Consider the following 19,604-nt stretch of genomic DNA (forward strand, 5'->3'; position numbering starts at 1 on the left):
TCAGCCCAGCTTTATAGCCCAGAAACACAAAGGGGGGTTACAGATAACAGAACTCTGACAAGCATCACACTAATGGTAGTTTACATTTTTTGCTGGCCCCAACATCAGAATTTATGAGGACCATTAGAGTCTCAGAGAGGGTCGTTGTCTGGCCAGGGAAGGCCAATATTTATGAGGTGTCACTAAGTTTCAGAGAGGGCTGCTATCTGGTCAGAGAGCCAGGCATGGGTGAGTTCAAGGCACGGGCAGGCATTCCAAGCAGATTCAGAATTTGCAGTAATTTATAGTAAAGCCGAAATTATCTTTTTCATGGCTTTGTGGCGAGATTGCTCCCAATTTTAAGAAAAGATCAGGTTGGGTCTATCAGCAGCCAAGGCTGATTGTTTTGAATAAAGCTCCCAGGAGGTAAGCGAAGTAAAAATTAGAAGGGGTGAAAGCGCAGCTTGGGGACATTTGGGAAAGTATATCCAGCTAGAGGGAATGCCCAGTGCAGGGCCACATGCAAGAGGAGAAAGCCCCACCTAGATGAAAGAGGAGGATGACCTAGCACAGATCCAGAGGACCCTCGACCCCTGGCCTCTGGCGCTCCTCAGGCAGTCCCCCACGTGAGGAGGGCTGCTATATCCCCATTCCCCACTAAGCCAGGGGTGCAGGAGGGAACGGGGAGCAGATTTACCTTAGACCAACAGGAAAGGTGGGAGAAGCACCCTCCCTACCTTGGTCACGCCCCTGGCCCCTCATCCCCAGACCCTGGGAAGATGAAGACTTGCGTGAAAGCTAGCTGCTTAGGCTCAGGAACACATCCAGACAAGTGCCGGGGCTGAGGGGGAAGTTTCAGAACTTGGTGGAAGACCATCACCCCTCCCATTTGTCGGTTCAGTGCCTCCAGGCCAAACCCGTCAGAGGCACTTGCCTCCCAGTTTTCCTGGGCACAGAGACCAAGCTTGAACTGGGGAGAGCCAGGTGATGGGAGGAGAACAGTTGGGAACTAGGAAGCGGTCCTGAGAGAAGCAGAGCTGGTGACTGGGAAGGAATCTTCATTCAGACCCCAGTATTCCTTCCTCCTTCACCATTCCTGACATTTCAGGACCATGAAGTGAAGTTTTTACTAAGTTGGGTAATTTTGAAATTTGGAAATGTTTTCATCTCGGCCATAAAAGCTTGACAGTATTTCAGTGGACAAGACAGATTAACAAGGAACAAGATTTAGTGTAGGAAATTAAATTTTACAAAAAGTTGCAAAAACAAAAAAATAGTAAAATCTTCACCTAGATTTGTCTTACAATTAAATTCTCCTAAAGCAAAACTTTAAAAAACTAACTGGCTAAAGAATGATCACAAACACCTGGTGCATATTCTTTTTTATTTTGGTTCAGAAACCCTATGGTGTGTTGAGGAAAAAAGAAAAGGGAAGGCTTCTGGCTTTTTCTGTCTCACCCTCTCCCTTCACTTCTACTTCCTCTTATTTCTGTGGTGACAGAGCAATGTCTGTTAGTTCTTCAGTTTGTTTACATCCACTCTGGTGGAACAGGGGTGGTTCTAAAAAGGGTGTGTTGAAGTGGCGGAGGAGGAGGTCCAGACAGGGATGGGGTGGAGGGAGTAGGTGAAGAGGACTGATCTCCAGGATTCTGGCAGAAGAGAAATGGGGTTGAGTGGGGATGTGAAATAGACATTTAGCAAAGCTGAGGGATCCTTGTGAACCATGTTAACACTGAAACAAATGTTCCTGAAACACCAAGAAATCAGTTTCAGAATATGGTCTGTTTCAAACTTGGTAGATACACACCAAGTTTTGCCAATTTGGATATAATCTGAAGTGAGTTTAAGCTTTAGCAGGGTATACTGGTACATATCTATAATTCCAGTGACTCAGGAGGATCACAAGTTTGAGGTCAGCCTGGACAACTCAGGGAGACCGTCTTTAAAAAAAAAAAAAAAAAAAAGCCTGTAATCTGGAAACTTCTCTGGCCTAAACAATGATTCAACTCCAGGGAGTTCACGTCAAGCTCTCTGAGGGATTCCCTTGAAATTCAGGCCACTGACCAGGTCTGAGATGAGGGAGACAGCATTCCACTTGACCTCCTGGTTGGCGTGAGGGGCTTTGAGATCTGTAGTACAGCAGCATGCCCCTCCAAATAATTCTCCCCACAATTCCTTCCCCATTCTCCTTGGTTTTGTTTTCCTATTGGACAGTATTCAGTGTCCCAGGGCATCAGGGCATGTTTGTTTGGAACTTCACTTTGGTTTCTCCATGTTTTACTAGCATCTCAGCTGAATTGCTTGCTCAGCTTGTCATGCATGAGTCTGTAAGACCTGTTTGACCACTCTAGATGTGGCTTTGAAGCTGCAATTATAGTCACATGTTGCTTGATGACAGGAACAGGTACTAAGAAATATATTGTTACTCAATTTCACTGTATGAGCATCAGAGTGTGACATATAAGTCAAGAAAAATATGACAATATAATCTTATGGGACCAGCCAATATACACGGTTATATGTGGACTGAAATACTATTACAGAGTACTTGACAGTACTTAATTTGCTATTTTAATTCACTTGATTAGATTAGAAAACCCTTGAGTGCAAGGAACACAACCCAGCCTACTCTGATCCCATGGCAGAACCACCCGTACAATAAACTAAAACTACGGTCTGTTGTTGTTGCAAACCTTTTTCTTTACCTGGGATTATTGCTACAATCCATGACCCATATCTCATACTGGTAATGGCTAAGAGAACTGGAGCTATTTTGGTGGTTCCACAAAGTTACTAGGGAGCCAGCCTCCTTGCAGCTTTACATGATCCTACCTTTAGGGTTTAGCTGACCTATCCTTGTTGCCTGAAAGAGAACTGGGGCCAGTGGTCTGCCAATAATTAGCTGTTCCTAGGCAGCAGGGTACAGAGGTAAGGAAGAAGGGTCTATTGAAGCAAAATTCCCAATAATCCAGTCCTTCAGCTTCTACATCATTGGCTAGAATTTAGTCACATCAAACCTAGCTATAAACTGAACTTTAACATCAAATCTCTAAGATGGGTTCTTAGTCCCTCAAAACATTGAGCTTTAGTACTTAGTAGAGAATGGGGTACCAGGTAAACACTGCCATCTGTGTTACCATACTCATCATGATTCTTTCCCTTTTCACATTTTCCAATTCTGAATTACTGTTATATAATTCTAATTCACAACCCTATCCAAGATCTAGCACAGTTATCAAAAAAAAAAAAACTTGACTGGGAAAGCTGCTTGAGATGTCTGTCATCTATTGATCAAGGAGTGATGGATCCTTTAGAGTTTTTTTTTTTCTTTCTTTATATTGGAAAATACAATTAGGGTTGGCCTAGAGTCAGTAAAAGTAGCTTCTAATTCTATTTTTTAAAAGAAGTAGTTATTTTCTCATTATGAGAGTTTAATGTATCCACTCACATATATAACAGTTATTAGCTAATTCTAGTATTTCATCTGTTGTCACCATTTAACTGTCAGTTCAGGTGCTAGGGTAGGGCCCAGTTATCTCTCCTGGGTAATTCTGATGTGCCCTCAAGTGAATCACACATTGAGAGAATTTGAAAAATGCCAATCCCCATCACTAAGTCAGAGGTTTTGGTATAGTTGTTCTGAGGTGTGTCCTGGGCATAGGTAATTTTCAGTGTCCCAAGGAATTCTAGTCTAACCTCAAGCTGGGACAGTGGGCATGAGTTTCAAACGAAACCCTCAGCTTGACATGAGGCTCCCTGGATACTGCATTACTGGCCACCTATGTAACACAGTTGCCTCTGGTAAATACTCAGCCCAGGAATACACACCTTCACAGGCACCTTCTCTTATGCTTTCTGTCTTTAACCCTCCTCCTGCATCCTCAAAACCTAGTTAAATTCATCAGGTAAGAGGAAAAGAAGCAACATTTGTATTATTTTATTTGTCAGAACTTCCAGAATCAGGGTCTCTACTGGACAAGTAGAAAAATAGAAAAGTTTACTACTTTTAAAAGGCAACTATGACAAATATTTACTCAGGAAAAGGGCTCCTAGAGCTGCAAGAAACACAAAAGAGTTCAGCCTCAGCACAATGTTGTCTGCAGTATTGCTGCAACAATAGAAATTAACTCATGTTTTCCATATCCTGAGATTTGAGACTGGTGTTTCTTAGAGCTGGGGCTGAGCAAGGAGGCCTTTCTTGCCCCCACTAGCTAGCCCAGTCCTGGAAGCGAAAGCAGTCACTTGCTATTTTCCATACTGTGTTGCTGGGTGAGGCTTGAGCAGACAGGATAAAGTTCTGATTGAAGTCCCGTTGTTTATTGCCCTCAAACTTCACTGTTCCACAGATCACAACAAGGACTGTGGTTTGGCTTGGTGTGGCTTCATCATGAACAGGCTGGCAGTCTACCACGTTGATTTGGAATTCACTAGAAGGCAACATTTCAAAAAACTCACTCAAGGACTCTTGTCCTGAAACGGCATTTCCATTCCATACCAGGGTGGCTGTGCCCATGTATAGGCGGGACAAGAGACGGCGACGCTTATCCATGGTGGTATAGTAGACATTGACAAACTCCTCAGCAGCTCTGCAGGCCTGATCCACATAGGTCTTAAAATCCACGGATGCCATCTCTGGATCTGTGGAAGGTGGCCTCTGCCAGGGTATCCCCTCTGACTTGGGGGAGCCAGGGGCTGTAAGATAGCAAAGTTGAAAAGAACTTATGTGAATGCCAAAGTTCATTTTGTCCTGACCATCCTCCTTTCCTATTGGTGGCAAAACAATTACAAAATGCAGAGATGACTTTAGGCTCAAACTATATAGCCTTTATTTAATAATCCTCAGTTTGCTCACTGTAAAAATGTAACTATCACAATTGTCACAATTGGCATAGTTATAATATGAGAATTAAATGACAGCATACATCAAGTGCTAAGAAGCTTGATACTTACGTGTTTACACTATGAGTTTTTAAAAATCCTGTTTTATTAAATAGAGTACCTTTAATGATGGAAGGTTACTCTATTGGAGGCTTGAAACAGGTACAACTGCCCCCAGAAAAATAGGGTGACTGTCTATCTGTGTAAAGAGAATGGATCATGTTGAGGAGCAGAGTGGTCACTGTCCTAAAAAAAGCCAACCAGAGAGACAGCATATGCCCATCAGCTGGTTAGTCCTTCATTGAGTTTTTCTGACAAAGGCCATAGTGTAAAGAGAAAACAGGTTTCTTGAGAGCATAAGGGAACAAATGCCATGAGGACAGGACCAAAATGGTGGCCACAATCAAGCTATAAGGAGCAAACATAGAGGGTGAGCAGAAATTAAAAGGGATTATTAACCTCTGTGGAACTAATATCTACCATATATGTTGCATAAAGCCACAATGGAAAGATGTCTTAGAATTTACAGAGGTTCGTGGGGGTCAGGAGTAAACACAATAAATTTTAACTATAACTAAAACGTCACATTTCCTTAAAAACAAAACAATTCCAGAATCACACAAAAATTCTGAAGCTTGGTTTTTCCTTAGCTGGTATGCTTTTCCCCTGTGATTATAAAAAAGGCATTACAATAGTGGACATGTTTACATTTAAATACTTAAATCATAAATTTTTCCATTTCAAAACCTTAACATTTTTAAAAATAAACATTATCTTATCAAACAATCAAGACTCAATGTAGGGCTGGGAAAAAATTGAGTACTCTTCAGGGCAAAGAGCTGGGGGGAACTGGCCCTAGAAAGTAGGAGTTAAAAGCCAAACCAGAACATTGCTCTTTCCACCTTCTCCATGGGCCTCAAAGTTAAGCCTCAACAAACACTCTGACCTGTTACTTGTTAAAACTTCTACGCTCATTAATTTTTAGAGAAATTTCATCAAGACCACGCTTCTTGTTAGTTTGTTAACGCCTGCACTTTTAAAATCAACTTCATAAGAACATAACTCCAGGATTGCTGGCTTGGAAATTTCCTCTTAGGAACCCACATTTCTCACTGGTTTTAATTCCCAGCCAATAACCTCCACATCATTCCTCCCTAATAGTACCAGCCCCTTCCTCACCTCCACCCCCGCTTTTGGCTCCCATTTTCCCTTCACCTGTCTTTCCAACACAGTCTAATAATCTGCCACGCCCCCTCCCATCCCCAAAGAAATGACCATCTTTGCTTTCGGTTCTCAGTTACCTACGGAATCTGGTCATTTCACTTATCGACTCAGAAAGAGAAAAGGATAAGAGTGAAGCAAAGTGGAGTAAGTAAGAGGTTGTGAAGATTCCCTATCATCCACACAGTCAACTTCTCTGAGGCTGGACCAGTATAACTGTGGCACAGGCCTTATTTCCAGCGGGGAGTCGCTTCTAATCAAACACTTGACAAATGCACGCTCTTCCAGGCCATCTTCTGGCCGCAAAACTACTCTCTCATAGCAAGGCAAATTTACTGCCGCTTGTCTTGAACAGGCAAAAGCCTGATGGAGAAGTGCAAAGACACCACGTGGAAAAAGGACAACACCCGGGTCTTATTCTTGACAATGGATGGAGGGCGAGAGACGCACGTGGGAGAGGTTTGGAGGTCCCTACTCGTCATTCGTGTGGCCCCGCGGGTAATACAACCTACCTGCGCCGTGACGTCCTAGTCCGTGGCGACTTGCGTACCGGTGCCCCCCGCGCGGGCCGCGCTCCCCGGAGGGGGCAACCCCGGAAGGTCACGGGGTGGCTGGTCGAGAGACCACGCTCCTCCGCCGCTAGCCTTCGGCGGGGGCGCGGAAAGAGTCGCTCTTCTCCCCTCCCCTTCCTCCGGGAGGCTCCGCCCGGTTTGCCGGAGTCTCAGAGGCGGGGAACGCTTCCGCGCTCTCCGCGGCTTCCCGCGCGCGGCCGGCCGCGCTCTGCGCAGATGCGAGTGTCCCGGTCCCGCCTACTCTCACCTCCCAGTTACTGGCAGTAGGTCGGCCAGTGGGAGGGCTGGCCGGAAAGCTAGCTCCGCCCAGGTGTGGCTGGAAGGAGCAGTGGCTTCCGGGGTGGTACATTCCCAGAAGACAATGGCAAATCCGAGCTCGAGTTTTTATTGGTCCAACCGATTATCTGAGTGATTAGGTTAAACGTCCCAGATCCCGCTCCCGGAACTGGTGGTGCGGTCCGCTCTCGCTCAGCGCGGTTCAGGTTGCTTGGCAGCGGAGACTAAGGAGGGTGTGCTGGCTGCGGTGCGGAGAGAATTCTGCTCCTCGTCTTCCACGCAGCCGTATGGAGTGATTCCAATTAAGACTCGTAAAACGTCACTGCTTGATGCCATCCAGGGAGTCGGCAGCATGACCTCAGTAAGGCTCGCAAGCAAAACAGGTGTGACTCCAGGAATGTAGAAATCTGCCGACAGTGGGAAGCCGGCGGGGCCCCTATGGAAGTCTGTAGGATCCAGAATTTGAGCCGATCGCTCCGTTTATAGTTTAAGTCACTTAGAATTGGCATCCCAATGGGCACAAAGAGGATAACCAATTTTAGTCAAGTGAGAGGAATTGATGGTTGGGGACGAGGTTGTGGGTGAGTCTATTCAGTGACAAAAGTATGCCAAAGGGAAAAATGTCTTGTGAATTGAGCGGCTCCTGTGAAACCCGCCTGACTTCGGCTCAGAGCTGGCTTGTTACCATAATTCTGTTTTATCAGCTGCATATTGGCTTATCTGGAACCAGGGCTAAACCTTTATTAAATGTTAAGAACAACACGCTTAATAGAAAGGAACCATTTAGTGTAAGGACTTAGGAAACTTTAAAGTATAAATTAGAAAAGAAAAAACTTTTTTTTTTTCTTCAGACATAATTCTCAAGTTTTAGTTCCTGCTCTAAGAGTTTTAATAATTCCTTGCAAAACTAGGAGTGAGCCCTCTGGATGTGGTTAGCCTAAATGAAGTAGTTTAACCTCTACTTTCTTGGTGTCTCTTTGACTCCCTTTGCTTGCGTTCCTGGAAGAACCCTTGCTCTCAGATTTATAAGGACAACTTTAGAAACCAGGTAGGTTATTTAATATAGGCCACCACCCCCACTTCAACCAAGTAGATGAAACATTTGCATTATTTAATAAATGAGAAGGTAAATGAGCATCTTCAGAGCAGTAGTTACACAAAAATGGCTTTATAATCTCCCAAGGCATTGATTTTAGGATTTTCCTATATAATCTTAATCATAGCGTCAATGGAATGAAAATGAAAGGGTTGACTTACTTCATGCCAGTAGGTTGTATGTTGTGTTGCTTTAAATTTCCTTATATGTCTCTTCCCCTTTTCATTTCTTTTTCATAATTCTTTGGGAGAGCTATGGTTACCACTGATTTTATTGATCAGTAAAAGCTGAGAGAAATGTAATAATCAGCCTGGAGTCACAGAGTCAATTTAAACCTAGAAAATCTGGTTGGGAGGGTGGGATTGTGGCTCAGCACTAGAGCGCTCACCTTGCATGTACAAGGCCCTGGGTTCCAACCTTGGCATCACATAAAAATAAATAAATAAACAAAATGAGAATATTATGTCCAACTACAACTAAAAAATAAATATTAAAAATATTTTAAAAAGCCAGTTATTTAGCAAGGCCATAAACAACTTAGAGAGACCCTGTCTCTAAATAAAATATATATATATATAAAAGAAAAACTGGTCGGGAGGTTGGGAGAACTTTTTTTTTTTTTAAAGTTCGTAGGCCTTATTGAAACCTAGACTTTAACCATGAGAAGAAGCAGTGGAGTCAGCAGCATGAGGGAGGAGGCAAGGACCTTTCAAGTTTTTGTCTCCAGCACTTAAAATTTTGCCTGACCCACGACAAAGGCTCAGGAAATGCTGTTTGAATGAACACAAGGGCCTGGGGCCAAGTCAGTGCTCTATCACATTCTAGCTGAGATGATCCTTTCCCAGTAGCCACTCCCCCTTCTCTTGGAAGAAACCTGTTTTTTTTTTATTCCCTTTGTGGTTCTTTAGTCTGGGTAGGTTGGAGACATCCCTGTCTCTAAGAGATATACCACTGTCAGTGTAGGCCCTGAGCATAGTAGAGGGTCGTAAGAGGCCCAGTAATGACCACTGAGTCTGGAGAAGATGTTTGCCAGGGAATTCTGGGAAAGGAGCCTTTGTCTGTTCCCTTCTGGATGTGCTATATGGTCATCTGGCCATCCTGAAGGAGAACCCTTTAATTATGAGGCAGATAAGAAAGGTGAGATCAGACCTTTGATGACCTTGAGAAACAGATCTGCCCTCAGTTTTTGTTTATTTTCTTGGGGAGGTACTGGGGTTGAACTTGGGGGCACTCAACCTCTGAGCCATATCCCCAGCCCTATTTTTGTATTTTATTTAGAGACAAGGTCTCACTGAGTTGCTTAGCGCCTCACTTTTGCTGAGGCTGGCTTTGAACTTGAAATCCTCCTGCTTCAGTGTCCTGAGCCGCTGGGATTACAGGCGTGCATCACCACGCCCAGTTTAGCCCTCAGTTTTGGATTTTGCAGTTTCAAGAGCTAGTGTTCCAAGTTAGGCATAACCATATTCACTTGCAGCATAACTAGTGTGGCTTAAAACATTAGGGTGACAGAGCCAAGTGCATTTACCTTTCTGGGGCTCAGATATCTTCTTTGTATAGTAGGGACAATAATAAAATCCATTTTCCTTGGGCTGATATGCAGAGAAAGGATCATTTGGGGAGGGCTGAGTCCAAAGTAGCATCCAGAAAACATTAGTTAGGCAGAATTATGCTTTGACATTTTGCATCAACAGCAACATCTTCATTTGCCAACAGCCCCTCCAACAACTGGCTTTTAATCTTGGGACAAGCTTATCGATAAATTGGTAGGATTTGTCACCAAATCACATGGGCATCTTCCAAAGATGAGCCTGGTTTAAGCAGCTGTGGAGCCAGTGGTCTTATTTGCATTGTGGAGCCCATCCAGGGAAGGAGGACACATCTGGTTATACAAGCAGAGTCCCTGGCAGCTCTGAAGATGGGCTTGACTTAAGGATCTTTAAGTCTGTAAACACAGGATTGATCTTCCCCACTGTCAATGTCATTCTCTGGGACAGATCTTAATAGCAATTGTTTGCCGTCAGAGTCTACATGACTTGGAACCCATTGATCCACAGCGATGGCTGAGCCATCCAGCCTCTAATGCTCTGCTACCACATCTTTCTCCTTCTGTCTCTCCCCTAGCAGGAGTGCTGGTGTGGACCAGATTGAGCTGGGGCTATATTTCTGTGAGCTCAATTGGGTACTCAACTTTTGGGGAGATCCCTGGGGGCCATGGAAGAAGCATATCCTATGGGGTAAGATGATAATTTTTGAAATCTGAATTCTGATTTCTCTGTTTTTCAGTTATGCATCCGTAAAATGGTAGTGTGGCCTCTAGATATTAAATGGCAGTGTACTGGAGAGGTACCATTTGTGATGTGTACCCAGCCTGTGATGATGCACTTTGTCCAAGAAGGTTATAGGGATTATTGTTGATTAGTTCTCGTGTGGCCCTCTCCCCAGCTTAGCCACCAGTCATCCGGGATTTTGGTAGGGATCAGACAGGGCTACGTATCCTCTGTGTGGGATAAGAACTATATACTATTAGTATTTGAAAGGAATAAACCAATTTTGGCTGATTTAGGCCAAAAGGTCTTTATGGGAAGACTGCGGGGTGTTTGCAGCATTGGTAAAATGGTTTCTGGGATCTCAGGAGAACTGGGCAGCAGGAGCTTCAGGGCCTATGATGGACTGACTGAGGTATGACCAGTTTCCAGCCCCTAGGATTCCTCATTCAAATCAGATTTCTGGAAAATAGAATTGGATTGGCCTAACCCAGCCATGTGTCATCTACCTATAGAATACTCCCACTGAAACCACATGTGGGAGGAAGTTTCCTATGGAAAAAAGGGAAAGGGATTTAGGGAAGACAGGAACAACTGAGGCCCATAAACTTAGATATGGCCATAAGCACAGACAGGAAAATGGAGCAGAGATGAAGGCCAGTGATCAAAGAGAAGGGAGGATTGGAGTAGAACATACATGCTCATGCATGAACACTCACATACTCACACACTCACATGAATAACATACACACATGCATGCTCACATATGCTCATACACGTGAACATGTTCTTGTGTTCATGCTCACATGTGCACACATGTATATTAAAACATGTACTTCTGCAAGCGCATGCGTACAGGTCTCCCCCCCCCACATATAGAATGCAGCTGCCTTGATTCCTAGTTGTTTTTTCCTTTGTTTCTTTTTTTTCTCTCTAGTCCTTAATTTTTATTATTATTTTTTAAAATTTGTTTTAATTAGATACAAGTGACAGTACAATGATCATGACATACATTTTAATTAGATGGGGTATAATTTCTCATTTTTCTGAGTGTACAGGTTGCAGAATCACATTTCTTTTGTTTCTTATTGTGACATATTTTCCATATCTGCTCACAAAGGTATTTCTGGTTTCACCTGCTCTTCTGGAATCTTGCCTAGTCAATCCCCTCCCCATCAAGAGATTATGTTTGGCCTCCCCCTTGAATCAGGTGGGCCTATGTGAGTTCAGAGTAAATGGTGCTACATAACTGCTCAGATTGGGCCATAAAAAGATACAGTCTGGCCCACACTTGGTAGGCATGTGGGTAGCCAAGCTACCCAACAGTTGGTGCCCAGTGGCCAGTTATATGACTGACTCATCCTGGTAATAGACCTCTGATCCCTGCTTGGCAGCCCCAGCTGCATGGTATGGAGCAGAAATGAACCCACTCAAGTAGCAAATTTGTGAGCAAAATAAATGACAGTTGTCATATCAGAGCTTTTATTTATTTATTTTTGATGGTACTAGGGACTGAACCCAGGGGTAGTGTTCTACCTCTGAGCTATATTCCAAGCCCCTCCGCCCCCCCCCCCTTTAAAATTTTGAAACAAGATCTTGCTAAATTACCAAGACTGCCCTTGATCTTTCTGCTTTAGCCTCCTGAGTTGCTGGGATTATAGGTCTGCATCACCATGCCAGGCTAGAACTGTTAAGTTTTATAGTGGTCTGTGATACAGCAAGAGAGCCAGAATTCTTACTTGTTACTGTTGTTTTTGTTTGATTCTTCAACGTTCCTCACAAATTTCATGTTTTTAATTTTTTTGGGGGGTGGATACAAGGGATTGAACCTAGGGCTGCTCAACCACTCAGCCACATCTCTGTCCCTTTTTAAATATATTATTTAGAGACAGGGTCTTGCTTAGGGCCTTGTTAAGTTGCTGAGGCTGATTTTGAACTTGTGATCCTCCTGCCTCAGCCTCCTGAGACCCTTGGATTACAGGTGTGCACCACTGCACCCAGCCTTCCTTAATTAATTATTATTATTTTTTGGGGGTACCAGAGATTGAACTCAGGAGGACTTGACCACTGAGCCACATTCCCAGCCCTATTTTTGTGTTTCATTTAGAGACGGGGTCTCACTGAATTGCTTAGTGCTTCGCTTTTTGCTGAGGCTGTCTTTGAACTCTTGATTCTTCTCCCTCAGCCTCCTGAGCCTCTGGGATTACAGGAGTGCACCAGGGCACCCAGTTCCTTAAGTTATATTTGTTTGGTATTTTGGTCACAGTGATGAAGAGCTGATGAATACAACTGACCTTCAACTTCCTGCTGTGGTCCTCCTCCCAGGCTCCAGGAAAAAGCCTAGTGCCCACAGTATCTTCTTTTAAATTTATGTATCAACTGGGTTTGTCACTTGCTAGTAAAGAATCCTTGAGAACAGGGTCTCATGAGATTTTACAGAGTGATGCCACCTCAAATAACTCATTACTCTTCTGAGGCTTCCTGATATCTGCAAATGGGTCCATTGAGCAGGGAGAGTCACAGGAACCATCTCACAAGGCTGCACTTCAGATAGGTGTTGGTGGTGCATACCAGAGCCACCCTCCCAGGGACTAGGCAGGTATGTTCTTTCTGTGAGTAAGTACAAGTGAAGTTGCAACAGCACTAGAAGCTGACTCTGTTATTCAGCTTCCCGTTATTATGACAAAATGCTGAGGATAACCAATTTATAAGGAGGAAATATTTATTTTGGCTCAAGGTTTCAGTCCATGGTAGTTATATGACTACCATGGTAGGAGTGTGTGGTGGAGGAATTGCTCACATCAAGGCAACTGGGAAGCAAAAAGAGCAAGAGGAGGAACCAGAGTCCTGATGTCCCCTTCAAGGGCATGGCCTCAGTAACTTAATTAAGCCGGGTGCTCAGATGACATAGATGGGACAGAGGGAGAATAAGATTTTGAGTGATCCTTGCCCTCAGTGAGCTGAGGGCAGGATGCTTTGTTTCCTTTACCAAGGATGCCTTTCCTTGTACACATAAATCAAAACCCTAATGAGGTGCCACTTCCCACCCTCTTTAATGGCTAGAATCAAACAATGCAAAATAACAAGTATTTGCAAAGAGGTGGTGAAATTTAAATCTTTGTTCCCTGTTGCTGGGAATGTAAAATGGTGCAGCCACTATGGAAAATGGTATGGATGTTCCTAAAATAATTAAACAGAATTACCATGTATGCTAGCATTTGTGCTTCTGGGTATGTACCCCAAAAAATTGAAAATAGGTACTCAACAAATATTTGTGTATTAACCTTGAAGTTTAGCCAAAAGTTGGAAACAACCCAAATATTAATCAACAGATGACTGAATAAGCAAAATATGGTCTGTCATACAGTGAAATTTAATTCAGCAAAAAAAAAAAAAAAAAAAAAAAAAGTGAAAAGAGTACTGATTCATGCTGCAATGTGGATGAACCTTGAAAAGAAGGAAAGTGAAAGAAGTCAGACTCAAAAGATCAGTTAGTGTATGATCCCATTTATATGAAATATCCAGACTAGATAAATCTATAGAGACAGAATGCAGATCGTCATTTTGCAGGGATTGTAGGCAGGGAGGAATGGGGAAGAACAGCTTAATAGGAACAAGGTTATACTTTGGAACGGAAATGCTTTGGAAGTAGTAGATGATGAACAACATGGTGTGAATGTACTAAATGCCACTGAATTATTTTCTTCAAAATGATTCATTTCTTATTATGTGAACTTCATCTCAATAAATTATTAAACAGGGAAAAAAAAATCCCTTCTCTCAGGGCTCAGCTCAAATGCCACCCACTCTCAGACATTTCCTTTGATTCTGGCAGCTGGAGGTGGCCTTTGTGACTTTCTCGGTTCACCTTCTTGGGCTTCCAGTGCTTTGTCTCCTGTGTGTTGTCCTTCTGTCCCTCCTGACGCAGAGCATGGGTCCAGGGTCTGGATCACCTTCCCATGCTCTGGGGCCCACACTTCCTCTTTAGCCTTGCTGCTCATGCCCCTGCAGCTCCTACTATGGGCCTAGAGTTCAGATTTGATTGTCTTTTTGCAGCCATTACAGTAAATCTGTGAATGGAGAAACAAAGAACATGGGAACTTGGAGCCGGCCAGACCTGCAAGACCTTGTGTGTATTACTTAACATTTCGAGGGCTAAGATTTTTTTGTCTGAAATTGGAGTGCCTGTGCCATAGTGCTGACATGTTAGACAAGCAAACCGGAGTAGTGTGTGTAACTCTTGACTTGTCCAGGCAGCATCCCCAAACTGCCTCTGTCTTCCCTTCCTTTTCAAACTGTGATACAGAGCCCAAGCATGCTCTCCAAGGGTTTTACCCAGGACATGGCTCTTCCTCTAGATATGGTTGGGTTTATTACTGTCTGCCCCTGAAACAGACTTCATAGCAGAGGTACTGACCATTCATGGGATAGGATATCCCTCATGCAGATTCTGTAGTTTTAATTTGAGAGAAAGTTCATGGGCCCAGGCTGGATCACCAGCAGCAGCCCCAAGATAGTCATGGTGGTTCAGTGCACTTATTTAGGAGGAATACATGTTGGAATGTGGGGATGAGAGGGCAGGAGAGAAGCTAACAAAGGCTGTTGGACTCAATCATGGGGAGTTCGGCTGATGTAGGGTATGCCTCAGACACCTCACCCAGGGGTGCAGAAGCTGGGGTATTTTTAGGCTTCTGTTCTTATCTGCCCTTGCTTAGGACAGCTCTGGGGTGCTAACCCCAGGTGTTCTCACCTAGCCCTGGGTGAGGCTGTGGCCAGAGCGCAGCAGTTCTCACACTTGAGGGAGGGTCAGAATTCTCTGGAGGCCTCATTAACACAAATTCCAGGGTTCTAGCCTCAGTTTCTGATCCAGCAGCAGTTTCCATTTCTAACCAATTCCTAGGAGATACTAGTGCTGCTGTTCTGTGGATCACATTTCGAGAACTACTGCTCTAGACTAGAGAATGAAATCTTTCAGGGCCCTAAAGTGCTCCCAGTCTTGTTTAATAAAGTAAATAATTATTTTTACACCCTTTGGCAGTTAGTTGAGGCCTGACCTCAGAGATTTTCCCATTCTCAAAGGCATTTAGACCCTGGCCTGCTCAATTCTGAGTTGCTATTCAAAGCACCTGCCACATGAGGGTGCTCTTACACTTTTAAAGAGAGATGCTCTGTTCAACTTAGAATCTGAACATTAGAAACAAAAACATTGCTTCGCTTGCTCAACATTTGAAAATGGAAATGTAGAAGAGTATCTCCTATGTATTGATGGGTGGCTGCACACAGGGGCTTTTACGTTCTTCCTTTTCCCTAGGAGAAAGTTTTTGTATTGTTATGTGCTATTTAGCTTCTCTAAAGCGCTATTTTCAAAGAACACTTCTTATTTAATATTTTGGGCAAATGGTTGGCATGTAGAACATTGTCACAGGGATGGTTTTGAGGTGATGGAAGAATAGTATTCAGTGGGACAGATATGAGTGGGTGAAAGGATTGCCCCTGGGTACTGTCATATGTCCCCCCAGGCAACCAGTTCTTATTAGCCTGGTCCCACCAACCATGGAAGAATTATTGAGAAGATACTGCCTTACAAAGGTCCCTGGGCTTCTGTCTGAAATAACAGACTATGGAATGAGTGGAATATTCCCATTTTCATCTTATTCTCAGACATGGACCTCTGAAGAGTGCCCAAACAGTGAGAAATCCCATCTCTGTTGAAGGTCACAGGGAAGCTCTGGCCATGTCCAGAGAAACTGGCCATGTCCTAAGCTAATGAAATTAGCTAAGAGACTTTCTTGTAATTGAGGTTTTCTTATGATGGTATTATTGAAGATTGCCTAAAATGTATAAATCAAAAAATTTAATTATAAATTCATTTAGAATTTAAAGATAACTTGCTTTAAGAAAAAAACAGAAATGGCGTAAGTATATGCTGTCCCACAGGGACCTGGGCTGGGAGGGAAAGCAAAGGGCTAGACAAGAAGCACCTGCTCTTCCCTAGAAACCTTTCTACACTTTTGGTGATTTTACCATAAGCCAGAATTTTGGCTTAAGAATTTAAATGAAATTAAGAGCAGCCTCTGCTTCTACTTAGGATGGATAATATCACCTTGCTAGGTGCTCCATCCCCATGAAGCCAGGTCCTTTCAGGTGAGTGAGAAATACAAATTTATTTTGCTTACATCATTTGGGCTCTTTGGTGAAATGCCATCAAAGCTGATGTTAGCTGATATGGTGAGGACTGTCTGCATTCACAGTGTCAAGGCCAACATTTACCTTCTGTTCGGCATAGCGATCACACTTATCCTTTGTCTGGATTGAATCTAAGTGCTGAAAATGAATAGATAGCAATCACCTTACTATGCTGTACTGTTCATCTCCTCAGAGCTACAATCTGTGGGACTCAGTCTGCTTTCTCCTTGTGACATCTGTACCACTTGTAGGGTAATGTCCCAGTTTCAAAGTTCTGTGTGTTCCTGTGCTTCTTAAATTATGCTCACTTTACTTTGCTTCCCGTTTAACTATCTTTATTGGGTAGGATTTTGTTTTTCTTAGATTTTCTAGTTTTTCTTTGTTGATTTTGCTGCTGCTGCTCTGATGTGCCTTAATCCTATCCTCCACTCAACCAGCATTTCCAGAGCATTCACTTGGTATGCCCTTTTCTCCTGGAGTCCTTTTGGATCTTTGGACCTTCCAGGTCTGCACAGATTACCTTCACTGGTTTAAAAGTTTATTCCATTCTTTTATTGAATAAAATAATTTTATTCTATTTTTTTGGGTGGTTTTCCCCCTCATCTACTTTCCTCTTCTTTTTCTTTTGTAATTTTGATATCTCTTGCTCTCTCATATGTGCCCTGGTAATTAAAAGAAAACAAAATCAGTTCTGAGGATGTAGCTCAGTGGTAGGGCACTTGCCTAGCATGCATAAGGCCTTGGGTTTGATCCCAGCTCTGGGGGAAAGAAAATCAGCTACTCTATTTTGTAATCATTCTATTGATTTTTAATATTTGCCTTATTGTACCAATTACATCTGCATTTTTTTTTAGATTTTTTCCATAATTTCATGTCCTGTGGTCCTTTTTTTCTGGTAACTTGTTCTTTCTTCTGTATGCCTTTCTAAATGTGTAGTTGATGCAGTTGCCTTTCAAATTTCATCAGGTGGCATGTCCTGCAAACTCCATTTTGTTGCTGTTTGAGGGCTACTCCTGTGGTATCACCTTCTTAGCATTTCTTGCCCTGAGCCTGGCCCATCATACTGAAGACCAGAATCACCTTCAGGTAGTCCCAGGGTTGTAGGGTTGTAGAAATAAGTCAATGGGAGAATTTATGCAGGTCTGACCCCAGAGTTCATGAGAAGAACCACTCACCATATGGAAGAGATTAGGAGGAAGTAATTGGGACTGCTTCCTCAAGAAAGTGACATTTCAGTGGACTTTGAAGGTAAGTGATAACTCACAGTGTGGGACACAGAAGTTAGTGTACATTTCATAGAAATGAGAAATGTTTGAGGGGATAGAAAATGCTAAGTACTCCAACTTGATCATTAATCATTGTATAAATGTATGAAATTATGTGCAAATATTCTGTCAGATAAAAATAAATTTTTTAATTGAGAAAAAAAGAAAGTTGATATGTATTCATTTGTCAAACATTTCACGACTTCCCACATGCCATGTGTACCTTACTCAATATAAACGTGTCAATTACTTTTCCAAGAACTTGCAGTCTAGAGGGACAGATAGACTTGATAGAGATGAATGATCAAGCTTGATCATCAGCTTCCCTTCTGCTGCATCATTATATGGGGGTGGTTAAAAAGTTTGGTTCTCGGGGACTGGGGTTGTGGCTCAGTGGCAGAGCGCTTGCCTAGCATGTGTGAGGCACTGGGCTCGATTCTCAGCACCACATATAAATAAATTAATAAACAAAATAAAGGCCCATCAACAATTAAAAAAAAAAAAAGTTTGGTTCTCTATAGACCCCTCATCTTGGAAAGAATGTTACACTCTACAAAGAGCGTGTGGGACATGATATAGATTTGAAGGCCATCTTTGGAAGTAATGTGCTGTAAGTTACGAGGCCTGAGTATTGCTGGCTCAGGCCAGTGTCAAGGCCAACACTGTGGAGGGTACTTTGGGGATGCTACAGGAGGCAGGAGGACAAATCAAAGACCAGGGCTCTTTTGAACCTGTAACACTTGAGGGTATATAACACAGATTACATATGATTGGAAGAGAAACATGTGAGACTTGGCGACTGATTTCAGGTGGTGGTGAGAGAGAAGAATGGGGAAAAAGCTAGAGTTTTTACTTTGATAACCTCATGCACAGTGATTCTACTTGATCACATGGGAAATATAGAAGAAGGGGTGGACTTGGGGAGAGATGGATGCCACTTTGAAATCTTATTGGGGGCAGTGATGCATGGCTTGAGGCTGAGCATGGATTATATTTGGGCGAAGGTATAGATTTATAGGTCTCATTGAAGATGGAAGACAAAGCCACAGTAACAGCTGACCCATTGTTCTTACTTTGTCCTATGGATACAACCAGAAGCACAGGACCTCAATTAAAAAAACAATTTTTTTTTAGTTGTAGTTGGACACAATACCTTTATTTATTTTTTATTTTTATGTGGTGCTGAGGATTGAACCCAGTGCCTTGCTCATGCTAGCTGAGCGCTCTACCACTGAGCCACAACCCCAGCCCAAGACACCAATTTTTTATATGCCTAACTTAGAAGAGGTTTTTAATAAATGGTAGCTATCATAATGATATTGTATGTTTTTCTGAGGTGTCCTTGTGCCAAATTAGCCATATTTTCCTTGTTTTATAGTTTCTTATGTGTCTGTTGAATATTGAAATTTATTATACTTCTATAGGAGGGGAAAATGGAAATGAGAAGTTGCATGGAAAAATAGAGCTATTTTCAGGGCTAAATTGAGCTCGGGAAAGATTGCAAGGATGCAGTGAATCAGAGCTTACATAATCACTGGGGATACTTAAATGACTTAAGTACCTGGAAATAAAAAACACGTAGCTGATTCCTGAAGCAAAATTGTCAGGGAGATTTAAGGGGACACTGAAAGATTAAGGGTTGTTGGGGCCTTTAGTTGAAGTTCCAGGGAAGGGCAGTGGTCAGGATCTTTCCCTCCGTAGACTCCCTACACTCCAAGAACTGAGAACTCAAACCACTCGAGAGATGGGAAGAAGCACTGATCCAGTTACTATAGCAACTTCAGTGTGGGACTCAGGAGGAACCCAGTGGTGCCATCAGGTTTCCTAGGCTAGAAGACACCCTTTAGCCTCCAGCTCCAGAGATTTC

General features: G+C 43.0%; 1 protein-coding gene across 1 annotated transcript; it reads right to left on the reverse strand.

Annotated features, from left to right (window-relative positions):
- Nucleotides 1-3,901: 3,901 nt before the first annotated feature.
- Nucleotides 3,902-6,836, reverse strand: Nxt1 (nuclear transport factor 2 like export factor 1). The gene is made up of 2 exons (XM_027954373.3): nucleotides 6,591-6,836; nucleotides 3,902-4,671 (listed from the first exon to the last, which is right to left on the reverse strand). Exon 2 carries the CDS (start codon nucleotides 4,607-4,609, stop codon nucleotides 4,187-4,189), a length of 423 nt encoding a protein of 140 aa, XP_027810174.1. The 5' UTR covers nucleotides 4,610-4,671; nucleotides 6,591-6,836; the 3' UTR covers nucleotides 3,902-4,186.
- Nucleotides 6,837-19,604: the final 12,768 nt, after the last annotated feature.

The sequence above is a fragment of the Marmota flaviventris genome, chromosome 2, assembly GCF_047511675.1.
Source record: "Marmota flaviventris isolate mMarFla1 chromosome 2, mMarFla1.hap1, whole genome shotgun sequence".
NCBI lineage: Eukaryota > Metazoa > Chordata > Mammalia > Rodentia > Sciuridae > Marmota > Marmota flaviventris.